The sequence below is a fragment of the Prionailurus bengalensis genome, chromosome A2 (genome assembly GCF_016509475.1).
Source record: "Prionailurus bengalensis isolate Pbe53 chromosome A2, Fcat_Pben_1.1_paternal_pri, whole genome shotgun sequence".
Taxonomy (NCBI): Eukaryota; Metazoa; Chordata; class Mammalia; order Carnivora; family Felidae; genus Prionailurus; species Prionailurus bengalensis.
Window position 1 is genome coordinate 146,964,499 of NC_057348.1, and position 13,517 is coordinate 146,978,015.

At 39.0% G+C, this 13,517-nt stretch overlaps 1 protein-coding gene across 2 annotated transcripts in view; it reads left to right on the top strand.

The window, feature by feature from the left end:
* The window catches only part of MKLN1 (muskelin 1), a 382,687-nt gene extending 371,505 nt beyond the window's left edge, over window positions 1-11,182 (top strand). For both annotated transcript variants that reach the window (XM_043590475.1, XM_043590474.1), the window contains one exon: window positions 2,362-11,182. In XM_043590475.1, coding sequence (XP_043446410.1) covers window positions 2,362-2,483 — 122 coding nt within the window. In that variant the 3' untranslated portion in view covers window positions 2,484-11,182. The remainder of the gene's footprint in view (window positions 1-2,361) is intronic.
* The last annotated feature ends 2,335 nt before the right edge of the window (window positions 11,183-13,517 follow it).

Sequence of the window (13,517 nt, forward strand, 5' to 3'; positions counted from 1 at the left end):
CGAGGGGCACCTGGGTGGTTTAGTCTATTAAGCATCTCTTTATCTCAGGTCAGGTTATGATCTTGAGGTGGGATCGAGCCCTACATTGGGCTGGCTCCATGCTGAGCATGAAGCCTGCTTGGGATTCTCTCTCCCCTTCTCTCTGCTTCTGCCCAACTTGTGTTCTTTCTCTCTCAAGATAAATAAACGGGTTTTTTTAAATATTAAAAAAAAAAAAAAGGCTGAGGAACTATTCCAGGCCAAAGAGACTTGAAGGGGCACCTGGATGGCTCATTTGGGTAAGCGTCTGACTCTCAGGCCATGATCTCGCGGTTTTGTGAGTTTGAGCCCTGCATCGGGCTTCACACTGGCAGTGCGGAGACTCGTTGGGATTCTGTGTCTCCCTGTCTGTCTGCACCCCACCCCAACTTGCACTGTCTCTGTCTCAAAATAAATAAAACTTTAAAAGACCCAAAAACTAAATACAGTGCTTGATAGTGGATTGAGTTTTAGTTTCGTGGAGAAAATGACTATAAAAAAGACTATTGTTAAGTTTCCCAAATTTAATATATAGTGGCTATTCAAGCGATGTTCTTAGGTGAAATGAACTCAAGTATGAGTGAAAATGTCTACAACTTACTCCCAAATAGTTCCACAAAAAAAGTACGTGTGGGGTACACACAACAGAAAGAATGAGAACATGTGACAATGTTAACAATTAAGTAATCTAGGTGAGGGTATATGAATATTTGTGGCATTATTGAAACTTGTCTAAGAATTTGAAAATTTTCAAAATAAGTTGAAAATAAAGCAATTTAGAAATTCAGAAAAGCAATTTAAATAGGGGGAAAAAGTAATACCATCATTCAAAGCTAACCTTTGCTTACATTTTGGAGTATTTCCTTCTGTTCTTTTCCATGATATTTCTTTGTTAAATCTTAAGCTCCAAAGAAGTAAACATTTGCTCTCAAACTTAAAATAATGGTAAAAAAATTTTTTTTAACAAAAAAGAATGTACTTTTCTTGAGGCATTGTTTATTTTCCTTCCAGGAAACTGATATCCTTGGCAATGTTCTGTTCTGTTCATGTTCTTTACAAGAATGAAAACAGTGCACCTAAAACAGTATTCTAAGTTGAGTGAAAATTGGTCCAATTTGAAATAATTTTCACTGAGTATTATGGCATATATAACTCTTTCTGGCACTATTTCTGTTTCTTGTGGTAGTCTATATGGCTCTCATGTCTCAGCCATTTCAGGAATGGGGAAATCAAAAGACTACTTTGTTTATCATTCATTATATGTACATCAGACATTTGAGGCAGCTTAAAGCAATACAGCAGCTAACTAAAGGAAGGAAGCATCTCACTGAATATTCCTTTGACTGGAATGAACTTGAAAATTAAATGTTTACTAAAGGTTAAAGGGGAAAAAATCCTGTAGTTCCATTGGCCCCCACCTTTTAAGAATGTCATCCACTTTTTTTTTTTATGTTTATTTTTGAGAGAGAGAGAGAGATCATGAGCAGGGGAGGGGCAGAGAGAAAGGGAGACACAGAATCCTGAGCAGGCTCCAGGCTCCAGGCTCTGAGCTGGTAGCACAGACCCCGACGTGGGGCTCAAACCTACGAACCATGAGATCATGACCTGAGCTAAAGTCAGACGCTCAACTGACTGAGCCACCCAGGCACCTCTGTCATCCACTTTCTAATGTTTACCTGCAGAAAAGTCGTTCATTGCTCTGTTTTTCACACAACGTGTGCCTGGCGTAGAGCATGGTGCATAGTATCAAACATGTATGGCCAGGTACTGTTCTCTGCTATCATACATGTATTTCTTTCCCTCAGTTATGTTTTCACTCAGTTCTGAGACTACATTCAGTTCTTGGGACCTTAATGATTTTAGACCACTTTCTAAAGAAAGTGATTTTATTTTTCATTTTGATTTTATTGTATTTTTTTATTATAAAAAAATGTTAGTGGTCGGAAGTATTATAAAGTTGGAAAAGAGGCAGAAATTTCCTCAGTGGACTAGAAGAGGTAAATGTAAAGAAAAGAAGAGAGTCAATATTAGTTACTAAAGTGCCAGTCATCAGAACAGGTGCTTCTCACATAATTATATCTAATATGCACAATATCCCCATGAGTATACAAGATTAATACAAATTTATAGCTGACCAGACAGTTGCAGAAAGGCTGATTAACTCACCTAAGATCACACCACTGCCAGGTACTAGACCTGGGTTCGGGACCTACGTTTGTCTGGTTTTAAAATCAGATTTGGTTTTGATTTTTGCATTCTACATTGCTGCTTTTCTCAACTAGCTTCTCCGTTACATGTTTTAGACACAATGGATGAGTTTCTTTGTATCTCTCCCTTTACCAGGCTTTTCCGATGTGGATCACACCTATGCTCAAAGAACTCAGCTCTTTGACACCTTAGTAAATTTCTTTCCTGACAGCATGACTCCTCCCAAAGGCAACCTGGTAGACCTCATCACGCTGTAACTGAAGAGTCACTGGACAGAAATGGAGAACGTCTGATTTCAGTATTTTGGAGTCCAACTCCGTTGACCGACAATTAGGCTGCAGTGATTGAGGACTGCACCAGAATTTTGAAGGGATCTTTACTGTCACAAGTTTTAACCCTCTTCCTTCATACCTGACCTCAGCCCCTTTCTCCTCATCCCATTCCTGAATTAGGCTAATAAAGTGAAATTGGTATACTTTCCATTTAAATATATATATATTTTTTTCTTACTTTAACTTTTAAGAACTAATGAGTATAAAAGAAAAAGTAATCAGGCAGTTTACCCTTTTCTGATTTTTATTTCATTTTTATAAAATTGGGGCAAGTAAGCACTATTAACAGACTCAGTGCTGTGATGTAAGAATTGGGGTTTTGTTGTTGGCTTGTTTTGGCCTTCTTTCTCCTCCTTTCCCATTTCAGTTTACCTCGCATCATGCAAACTGCTTATAAGTCATGTCACTTGTTTACCTCTTTAATTCATTCTTAAAAGTGTGGAGTTCTGTAGGGCAAATGATGTAAAAGTGATGTATGTGTCTCTGTTGACTAGAGTCTTGTATTACATTAAACAATAGGAAGAACAGAGGGCTCAAATGTATGCCCCTTGTCATAGAACTAAAAAATGAAACCCAAGATTGATCCAGGCACTTATCTGAGATTGATCTATAGTATTTCTATAATGATATATTTTATAGTGGATATTACAATAGCTTTGAGTCACAGAAACCTTAAACTGAGGAGAATATAGTTCAAAACCTTTAAGAGCCATTATAAAAATTACCAGCAAGAAGATTCCAGTAGTGATTAATATGTTCATTGATGTCTTTGTAGCAAATTTTGGAAGAAAACGACTCTTTTCTCTTGTAGAGCTATGCTTCCATTTCTCCTTTGTGCTTTTTGTAGCATTTTCACTTGGGAGGGTGGGTTTCCAGAGCTATGCTTTTGTTATTTCCATATACATTAGCTTCCTACATCTGTTTCTGTACACTGATATTTTAAAGAATAATGGTTTGTAGTTGTCCGATGGAATACAGCTGACAGGGATTTCATTAAGCACACGCAGGCTTTTAAATGGAGAAAAAGAAAATAATGGTACAGATATTTTTTCATTGAAAGAAGGGCAGATGTGGGGGTTGGAGGTATTATGTGTCATTCCATGAGGTGCTGTGGAGTGCAGTGTAGGAAACCCACACCTGGCCAGTGCTTACACTTGCTCAAAAAGTGTGCTGTATGCAACCGATGCCCACCGTGCCTCAAGCCGACTAGGTACAATAAATGTTCATCAGTCCAGTAGCTGTGAAAAGTGAATGACCTAATGGAATTAAGTATGTCCCTGAATAGCGAGATTAGGCCTCACCAAAGAAAGAGAAAAAATTGACTTGCACTTTTGAAAAGTCTCATGTATAGGAATGAGACTGAGATCCCTCTTCACTCTGTCTTTGTTGCTTGGTTTTAACTTATTTGGGAATGGACAGCAATATGTTTTTCCTAGTTCTAGACTTGAATCTTGGATTCCTTAGCTTTCCAAGCATCCCAAAGCTATCTGTAGTGATTAAATAATTAGATATGTACCTTGCCTTGTGAAAGCTATAGTATATAATTTACTAAGTACCAAATTGTGCAGCTGCAGAATAACTAATTGACTTTAGAGGTAAGCAAATAGAATCTACTTACATTCCTGTACAGTTTCCATAAAATGACTCCCCTGAGTGACAGTCAAGAACATAAAATATTATCACTAATGTTGTAGCTGTTGAATCTTGTTTTGTGGAAACAGGTACAAATCAGAGAGTTGATAGGGAAGAACTCGATAAGAGTTTCTAAATTTAAAAGCTCTAGTTTTGCTTACTGTGAATTCTGGCACTTTAAACACACCAACCAAATGAAATTCTGCTGCCCTCCACCATTTATTTCTACAGTGCTTTCTTTGTTGTTTTTTTTCACCAGTTCCTTAGACTCCATATTTGGAAGAAACTCAGTTCTTGACCTCAGTGATTTTGTTTCTCCCTAACTCACTACTCTACTAGTTGCTTTTTAACATGTGCTTGCTTGAATTTTATCTTTCTCCACTTTAGTTAGGTGGAACCTTTACCCTTTTCTTCGTTTCTGGATTTTTTTTTTTTTTTTTTTTTACACCAACCTGTTTAGATAGGGTTGAATCATAGTGAACCATTCAGTGTTACTTGAGTGGACTGTATCGAGGAGGTTATTGACTAGGTAGAATTTGTTCCATGGGGCTTTAAAGGAACACTGCTGGTAATCATTGCAGGAGACTGTAGGGCTTTATGAGATCCATGACCAGGACTGACACACTACTCACATCTCACACCACAACCTGATTGGAAACTATAGTATATATTACATATATATATAGTGAGAAGCTACATATATTTCCAAGAATTCCAGCAGTATAATTTAAATTATAATTTAAATAATCTAATTTGGTATTTAGACACACTGTTTAAATAGGCCAAATTATCTGTGCTCTACTACTTGAAAGGCTTTCCTTCTAGCTTAGTGAGTCCCAGATTGAAACATCAGGCTAATGCTCTAGATGCATTCGTTAGTAGGGTACAGTTTGCTCAGTGTCGTCATCCCTAGCTCCAACTTCATTCCCATTTCTCTCTTTCCCAATGGAATATATTATTCCAGAATAGTAAACTAGATCTCTAACATTATTTTCAGTGCTTGTACTTCATGAGAAATTACCTGATTTGAAAGATAATTCTAAAATGCATTTGTATTCTGTGGAATAACAGAGACCTCGTGTGGCCAGTTTGATTAATTCAAATGTATCCATCACTTACTCAAGCAAAGGATTGCAGACTTGGGTGCCTGACTCACTCACTACTCAAGCTGACAGATGGTCTTAACTCTTCACAAAATCCTCCTTTTAGACATGGGTTTCATTTACTCTAAAACAGACCTGTCCGTGTCTAAATAAGTAAAAACTGATAGAAAACATTAGAAAGTTAAGTCACTGGTTTATCACAGAAAGGCTTGTTGGGTTTAGAGCACAATGATTTAAGACGATAAAACTGTTCTTGGGTGAAATATATATGTTGAATGTAAATGGTTCCTAGTTTATCCTTCTAATGGATCTCTTCACATTGGCCCACTATTTGGAGATACATTAACAAAATTTCACGTAATAAAAAAGTTTTAAAATCTAACTTACAAACAAAAACTAGATTGAGAATGATGTTTAAGGGATCAAAAAGCATCTAGGATCATATTCCTGATTTTAGTCTCTGAATTGTACTCCATTTCATGATTACAACATGAAGAAGTCATAATTATTCTTGACAATAAAGGGAATTCATTGGGTAAAATTGTGGGTCATTTACTTATCTCCTGAGTGAATGTTATATTAACTCTTTAGATGGTTGAATGTTGAACAGCAGTTGAGAATTATGATTTGAAGTGATTTCTGTGGGAGGGGATCATTACAAATGTGTACTCTAAACGACGTCATCTAGCTGTAAGAAAAAAATATATAGCCTTCAGAACCTTCCTTTTCTTAAAAATCCATGATCGTCTGCAGTTCCATCCTTTTTCATAAAACTCTGGCCTGAATTTTTACTAAGGTTTAAATTCTTAAAATTGTCCTTCATCTGGGATTGCATGCTTCCTCAGTAAGAGTTTATAGTTATTGAAGAGTATCTTCTCTGCATATGACAATACTTGTAGATTAGATCTTTGGGCTCTTTCACTCAAAGGTTTTTGTATTATTAGTCAAATAACATTATTCTTTTGTGATTTTTGATTGTAGCCTATATCTCCCTGTGATTTGTACCAATGCTGAAATTTTAGACTTGACTGTCTAAAATTTCTGATCTAGAGGTATTTCAGTTGAAGGTGTAAGTTTCCAAGTTTGTTGAAACAGTTCGTTGGGAGCCAACCAGATCAGCTCAATGATGTTGCCGTTGTTAGTTTTGGCAGGAGGACTCAGTTACAGTTTGTTAATTTCTTCACCAGATGCTCTTTTTCCTCAAAAAAAAAAAAATGCTGTCTTAGAGATTTTATTTTACATAATTTTTTAACCTTGATCCCCTCCTACCTACCAAATAGTGTGAATTGTGTATCCATTATTTCCTTAGCTAAACTGACTTTATTCTCAGCTTTTTTAGCCCTAGGTTTTCTGTGGCATTGCTTAGAAGTGTTGTACTGCTTAAGAAAAAAAGTCAAAATCTGAGGCAAACATGCTCTTTTATCCTTGTTTATGACAACAGAATAGTGAAATTAAAAATTATGCGTTATTAAAGAATTAATAATGTTCAGACATTGCTATAAAAATCCTCGAGTCGGTTTTCACTTGGAGGATAGTAACATGGCTATGGCGGCTTCAATGGAGGAGCCAGTGGTAGCTTCTTTTCCTGGCACTAGGAAGCATGTCATCCTAAAACGGTTGATCAGGTACAAGTTTCATAGCAGGGCTTGTGTAATGCAGCACATCACCAGATTTCCATTTGCCTTTGTCTTTATATTTTTTAGCCTTCCTACCACCTCTGAGTAGCATTGATGTTTCTGCTGAAGTTGGGATTTGTATTAAGAATTGACTTTCCGTTTCTGATATAATCGTGTATTAGGAATAGCTTTGATTGCTAGGCAGTGATTGGTATTTGCTCATTTTTTAAAATTATCACTTATAATTATGAAATAATTTACCTTTTTATCTGCTGTTCAAACAGTCCAATGAACTATGAAACATTGGCGTGTGGTTCTGTTTTGCCTGTCTATATGGCATTTTTCACTTGGAGGCATTTGAACCCCTGGAGAGGGGAGAATGAGGATATGTTAGAGAAAGAAAAATAGGAGTTTTTTGCTCCTGGATTCCAAGGTCCACAAAGCTAAATGAAAAAGAAAGCTCTTCATTTCTGACCCTAAATTCACTTTACCAATGAAGTGCTGGGAAGATGACTGTCAAAAGGCATCAAAGCTCACTTACTCTGTACAGTTTTTGGAAAGCGGCATTTCCTGGTTAGATTCTCTTCTCCATTTCTCCCAAATAACTGTTAGAGATCTTGAAACAGAAAAGCCAGTGTAATGGGCTCTAGAGTTTAAACTAGGTGAGCAGCTTCTTAGGTTCAGCCAGTTCCTTGATAAGGATCCAGCGGAAAAACCGGCAATGAAACATTTTAACATGCAGTTTTTGGTGGGCTCCCACAGGACCTGCTTTTTCATCGCATTTAGCTCTTGCTGCAGCACAGCTCTGTGCCATCTGGGATGCTCACATTCACAGCAGTTAGTTTGGATATTCGAGCTGTCTGCCACACAAATACCAGCCTGAAGAGATCATCATTCTTCAGTTTCATTGAATGCTTAATGCCAAATTAATTGGCAGGAAGGAAAAACACTGTGTGATATACTGAACAGGCCTGTGTGCATGATTAAGGAGTTGCTCAAGTAGCTGGTTTTTTGAGCTTTATTTCTCTCCTTTGTTAACAAATCTCAAGGGGCGCCTGGGTGGCTCAATCAGTTGAGCATCTGACTTCGGCTCAGGTCATGATCTCGCTGACCATGAGTTTGAGCCCTGCATCAGGCTCTGTGCTGACAGCTCAGAGCCTGGAGCCTGCTTCAGATTCTGTGTCTCCCCCTCTCTCTGCCCCTCCCGTATTCATGCTCTGTCTCTCCCTCTCTCTCAAAAATAAAGATTTAAAAAAACTAAAAAAAAATCTCAAGGAAAAGCCTTTGTTATAGTTTAGCCAGTGTCATTTTGTTGGTGCTTATTTTCTGGCCTTTTAAAATGGGAAGAAAATAGCCATTTCATGTTTAACTTACAACCTGTACAGAATTGAGCTGACATCAGTTGCTTTCCATACTTTAAAATTAATTATGCACAGTCCCATGGGTTTCTGTGTATCCACTTTGCCAGGAAATACACGAGTTCTGGGCTTGGCATTGGAAGTATTTCATAATTTTGGTTTGTTCTTTAGGTCTCCTTCACATCTGGAAAGTGAGTAATTAGAGAAGGTACCTGGAATCAGTGTGATGCCATTGCAGCTGGCAGAGCTTTATAAATTCCTTTTGCAACAAAGAGGAGGATCTTATACCAACAGGGCTGTGCCTTCAGATTTCTGCTAGTGACCTTTTTAGCATGTTGCCTTGTAGTTGCCGTATTTACCTTCTTCAGATGAAGGGGGGGGAGTGGAGGACAGGGATGCATGGCTTTACCTTTTTTCAGTTGCCTACTTTAGAAGTCCTCACATACTCCACCTCTGTAAAGGCCTCGCTTAATTTTACCTAGACACATGAGCTGTACTTGCAAGAACACTGAATATAGACTGTAAGACGTACGAAAGTAGTTGTCTATGCAACCCCAAATCTGACGGTAGGGTACCGACGTCCAAAATTTAAATATGAGTAGTCTTCTGTGGGGAAGATGTGTGTTTCAAAAAGTTATACACTTGGTCTCCTTTTTGAGATTTTTTTTTTCCTTTCCCAGAAAAAATGGTTGTGGTGACTGACCAGTTGTAAACTATTTTCTCCCTCAGTTGTAAACCGCCCGGTTAGAGAAATAAAAGTGGATTTCCTTTCTTAAGTATTATATACAGCCTGGCCAAGAGATGCTATGATTGTGTTATTCTTTAAGCCACCTTGGTTTTTTGACTTGTGCAAAATATCTTTTGAATGAATAAATTAGTATAGTATTCATTTTCCTTTGTGTATAGTCTTCAGCTCAATTGCAAAATCGCAAAATAATGTGGCATTTTCCTATGAGCAAATTTCCTTTATGGACATATATAGAGAGATATTTTTTCTTTCTTTTTAAAAGAGATTCCTTCACTGTCACCACTTCAGACTCCATGTAAAGTTGAACCTGCAGCCTCAGAAGGAGTATAGGATAGCTAAGACGAGGACCTCCTTTTCTTGTCTTGGTAACAAACATTATCCCATCTTTCCAAAATGGCTTATTTATGTTATAAGCAGTGAGAAAGAAGCTACAATTTTTTTAAGTCCACTCTTTTACTTCCTTTATAAATTAGTATTCATTGGGGGTACCTGGGTGGCTCAGTCGATTGAGCGTCCGACTTTGGCTCGGGTCATAATCTCACGGCTCATGAGTTCGAGCCCCATGTCAGGCTCTGTGCCGACAGCTCAGCCTGGAGCCTGCTTCAGATTCTGTGTGTCCCTTTCTCTATCCCTCCCCTGCTCGCATGCTTTCTCTCTCTCTCAAAAATAAACATTAAAAAAAAATTAGTATTCAGTGGCCAAAAATTAAGATCCCTTCAGATTAGAGAAAGATCCTCAAAACTAAAGTTGGACTGGCAATTAGATTGGGAAGGAAGATACAGCTCCATCCGGATATGCACAATAGATTTTGTCTTCCCAGGTTGCTTATTAATGCTGTGGGCAGCCCCTTCTCTTTGTTAGAACGTCTCCTAGACTGGAAACATGATGTTACAGCAACCAGCTCACCGGAAAGTTGGAGAGTATTAAATTTCTTTTATGGAACTTTTAAAAACATTTATTGATTTTGTGATATAAAAAATATGTTTATCATTGAAATTTAGGAAATTACTAAATGTAAAGAAGGAAAACCACTATTAACTAACTGATGAGACTTAATTCATTTTGTTTTTCCTGACTTTCTTCTGTTACCCCACACGGGAAAGCCCAGAAAAAGTTAAAAAAAAAAAAAAAAGGATACAGCCATTCTCATTATGTTTTACTATATGTGTGGAGGACTGAGGTGTGAGCCTATGTCCCTACCTTACTGAGATTCCCTCAAGCCATGCCCTTTTCCAGGCGGACAGTCTGAAAATAATTCTCTTGATGTGTATCTTTTAACCCTGAACTGAGGATGTCGAGTAGTACCCAGAAGCCTATAGGGAGCTGCCTTGTTCAGTTTATTGGAAACTTCATCTCTAAAATTAGTTTTGATCTTTTAAGCCCCTTATGCACCATCATGGACGTTTGAAGCATATTCATACCCACAAAGAACTTTGTTTAGGTGGACTTTTTAATATGACCATAAGTAAACCCACACTCAAAAAGAATGAAGTACTTTCAAAGGCCAAAGGAAAAGCGGAGAAAAAACAAAGCAAAAGCAAAACAGGTGAAATGAACCTAAATGTGAATTAGGAGTCCTGGAAACCGGAGTTCCCTTACCACACTTGGACAAATGTCTCCCCCTAAAAGTGTAGTTCTCTGCTCCCCAGCTAGGATTCAGGAGTTTTGTATTTCATAGGAGACTTTTCTTCTTAGTGTGTAAAGCAGAAAGCTGCAGCCCTTTCAAGGTTCTACTCTTTCCTTTACTCTTCCTCTTCTGTGGCAACGTGGCTTAGGGCTGTATCCGAAAGGACCTAAATCTGAAACAAATCATGAGGGGGCTGTGGAGCAACAGTGTGAGCTGGTTGGAGCTCTCTTCTCTCATCCTTGGCGTTCCAGGTTGTGTTAGAACCTGTGTTCTGCAATCTTCCCCAGTCCCCTCATGATCCTCTTTGGTTTATCTTATTTTTGCCCAGTCTGTATGGACTCTTAGGGGTTTTTTCTCTTCTTTTTTTAGTACAAGTAGTTTTCTGATCCCAGGTTTGGTGAATGTGTTAACACTGCTTTGTGAATAAACGAGTGATCTGCTGAACAGTTGCAATTGTAGAATTCTGTTGTATGTAATGTACATATGGAGAAAGAATGTATTTTGTTCATTTTCTTAATAAAAAGTTATATATGGACACTACAAAATGGTTCTTGTGTTTGTTGAAACTACCTTTGAAGTCAACTTTTTAAAATGTTTACATACTTTTCATATGTTGTATTTTTCCCTCAAAAAGCTGAGTTTTGTTCAGGCTTCCAAAGATAAAAATGATACACACCATAGAAGGGCCTTTTGGTGTTTTCCTTTGAGACAGTGCTGAAGTAAAGAAGTTCTGATGGATCTCACAAAGTTTCCTGGAGAAGTTTCCATTTTGAAAGAATACTGGTAAGTTATTTCATAAGATGGTGTCTTTTATGTCCCATTGCTGACCAGCCCTGTTTGATGTTTTGTAAATTGGACTTGTGTTTCCCAGGTTTCCTTTAAGGGAGACATACCTGTATAGTTTAAGAACTAGAAGAAAATTGATTGTAGAAAAGACAGGGAAGAGAGAGTTGGAGCTGTTGCAAAGTTTTGAAAAATTCTAGATCCCTGTCCCTGATAAAGGGGAAAGAACTTTAAGGACTGAACCTTTGAAAAAATAAACCCAGATAGGCCAAAGATAATGAGTTCTGGGGGCGCCTGGGTGGCTCAGTCGGTTGAGCATCCGACTGCAGCTCGGGTCATGATCTCACGATGCGTGAGTTCAAGCCCCATGTCGGACTCTGTGCTGACAGCGCAGAGCCTAGAGCCTGCTTCCAGTTCTGTGTCTCCCTCTCTCTCTCTCTGCCCCTCCCCCACTCATGCTCTGTCTCTGTCAAAAATAAACATTTTTTTAAAATTTTAAAAAATAATGAGTTCTCCAGAAGGATTCAACAGGACCTCCTTTTGACCCTTTTCTTCTCCTGGTCTCATTTACATTCTCAGGTGTCCGATCCTGTATTCTGCAGTGCGTGTTACTCGTCAGCTTTGTTCAAAATGGGGATTATGTTTTCTCAATCCATAAACCAAATAATGTGTCTTGCTACGTAGCTTTCATTTCTAGAGTGTGCTTTGAACATGACTCATAAGTAAACATTTTTGTTTTTAAAACAGAAAAACATGATGTGTGGTGTTAAGGTAAGACATTGACCTTTCCAGGGGCACCTGGGTGGTTCATTCAGTTAAGCGTCTGAGTCTTGGTTTGGGCTCAGGTCATGGTCTCAGGTTTTGTGAGTTGGTTTCAGCCCCACACTGGGTTCCATGCTCACAGTGCAGAGCCTGCTTGGGATTCTCTCTCTCTGCTCCTCCCCTGCTCACTCTCTCTCAAAATAAACTTAAAAAAAAAAAAAAAACCTCTTAAAAATACTTAAAAAAATTGGCCTTTCCTTGGTTAATCCTCCAGAGAATTAACTCAAAAGGATCAAAATGTGGGACACTACCCCCTCTCCCTTGACAGATTTTGTCCTCTGGTGGGAAGACAGCAAATAAGGCAAGAGGACTTTATGGTGAACAGTTGAGATGGCGGCTGCTCACACACCAAGTGTGGGGACCCACAGGAGCTGGATGTGCCCCTCGAGAGCCTCTGCTCAGCCAGGGACTATCCAGCGCCAGCAGGGAAACGGCCACGTGTGCTCACGTTCCCGAGTGTGAGTCAACTGTGGAAATTGAGAAAATATTTTCCTCATTAATGAGGGCAACATGAGGCGCCACCAGTCCTCCAGATTCTGAAGGTATGAGTGGGAACACAAACCGCGGGCCCTCCTGAAGCCCACGTCAGTCCCGGCTTGGGCTTAAGTACCAGCTGGTTAGGTTTTCTCTTTAGCACCACATATGCAACGTCTTTTGCCTTTTAATGTCTCGGAAGAAAAATAAGAGTTGAAGTCTGGCTTTCTGTTGCATAGGGAATGCGGGACAGTAGCACACGATGCCTGAAACTCCTATCCTTCTTACTCTGAAACTTCTGATGTTCGCAGAGGACTTTCCTCCCCACGGCAAAGCAAAGGCAGTTACGTCCTTTCCAGAAAGGTTATTACAGGGAAGAGAGGGAGGCTATAGGTTGAGGCAGCCCGTGCACTGCTGTGCCAGTAGGTTTTGATAGTTGGCAAATCCCAAGCAGGGAGATGAGGGCACTCGGCAAGACGTATAGCACACCTCATACAGCTGCCCTTGGAGCTCGGGCCCCAGGATGGGTGGCCCAGGGCAGAGTCCGGAATCCTAGGTTTATGTCCAGATCCAGCAGGAACTTCTGTGTAGCACTGGGCAGTCTCAAGCCTTCTTCTAGAAGTCTCAAGCCATCTTCTAAGTAAATGTTGGTGGCAGATCCTGTTAGCTAGAATCCCGATTTTTTTTTTAATCTGTAAAATGCCAAGGTCTTTGAAAAATACTATCTCAGTATTTATCACGTGCTAATTATAGTACTAGTCCTATTTTTACTTTTTTCCCTTAGGGTACAGAAGAA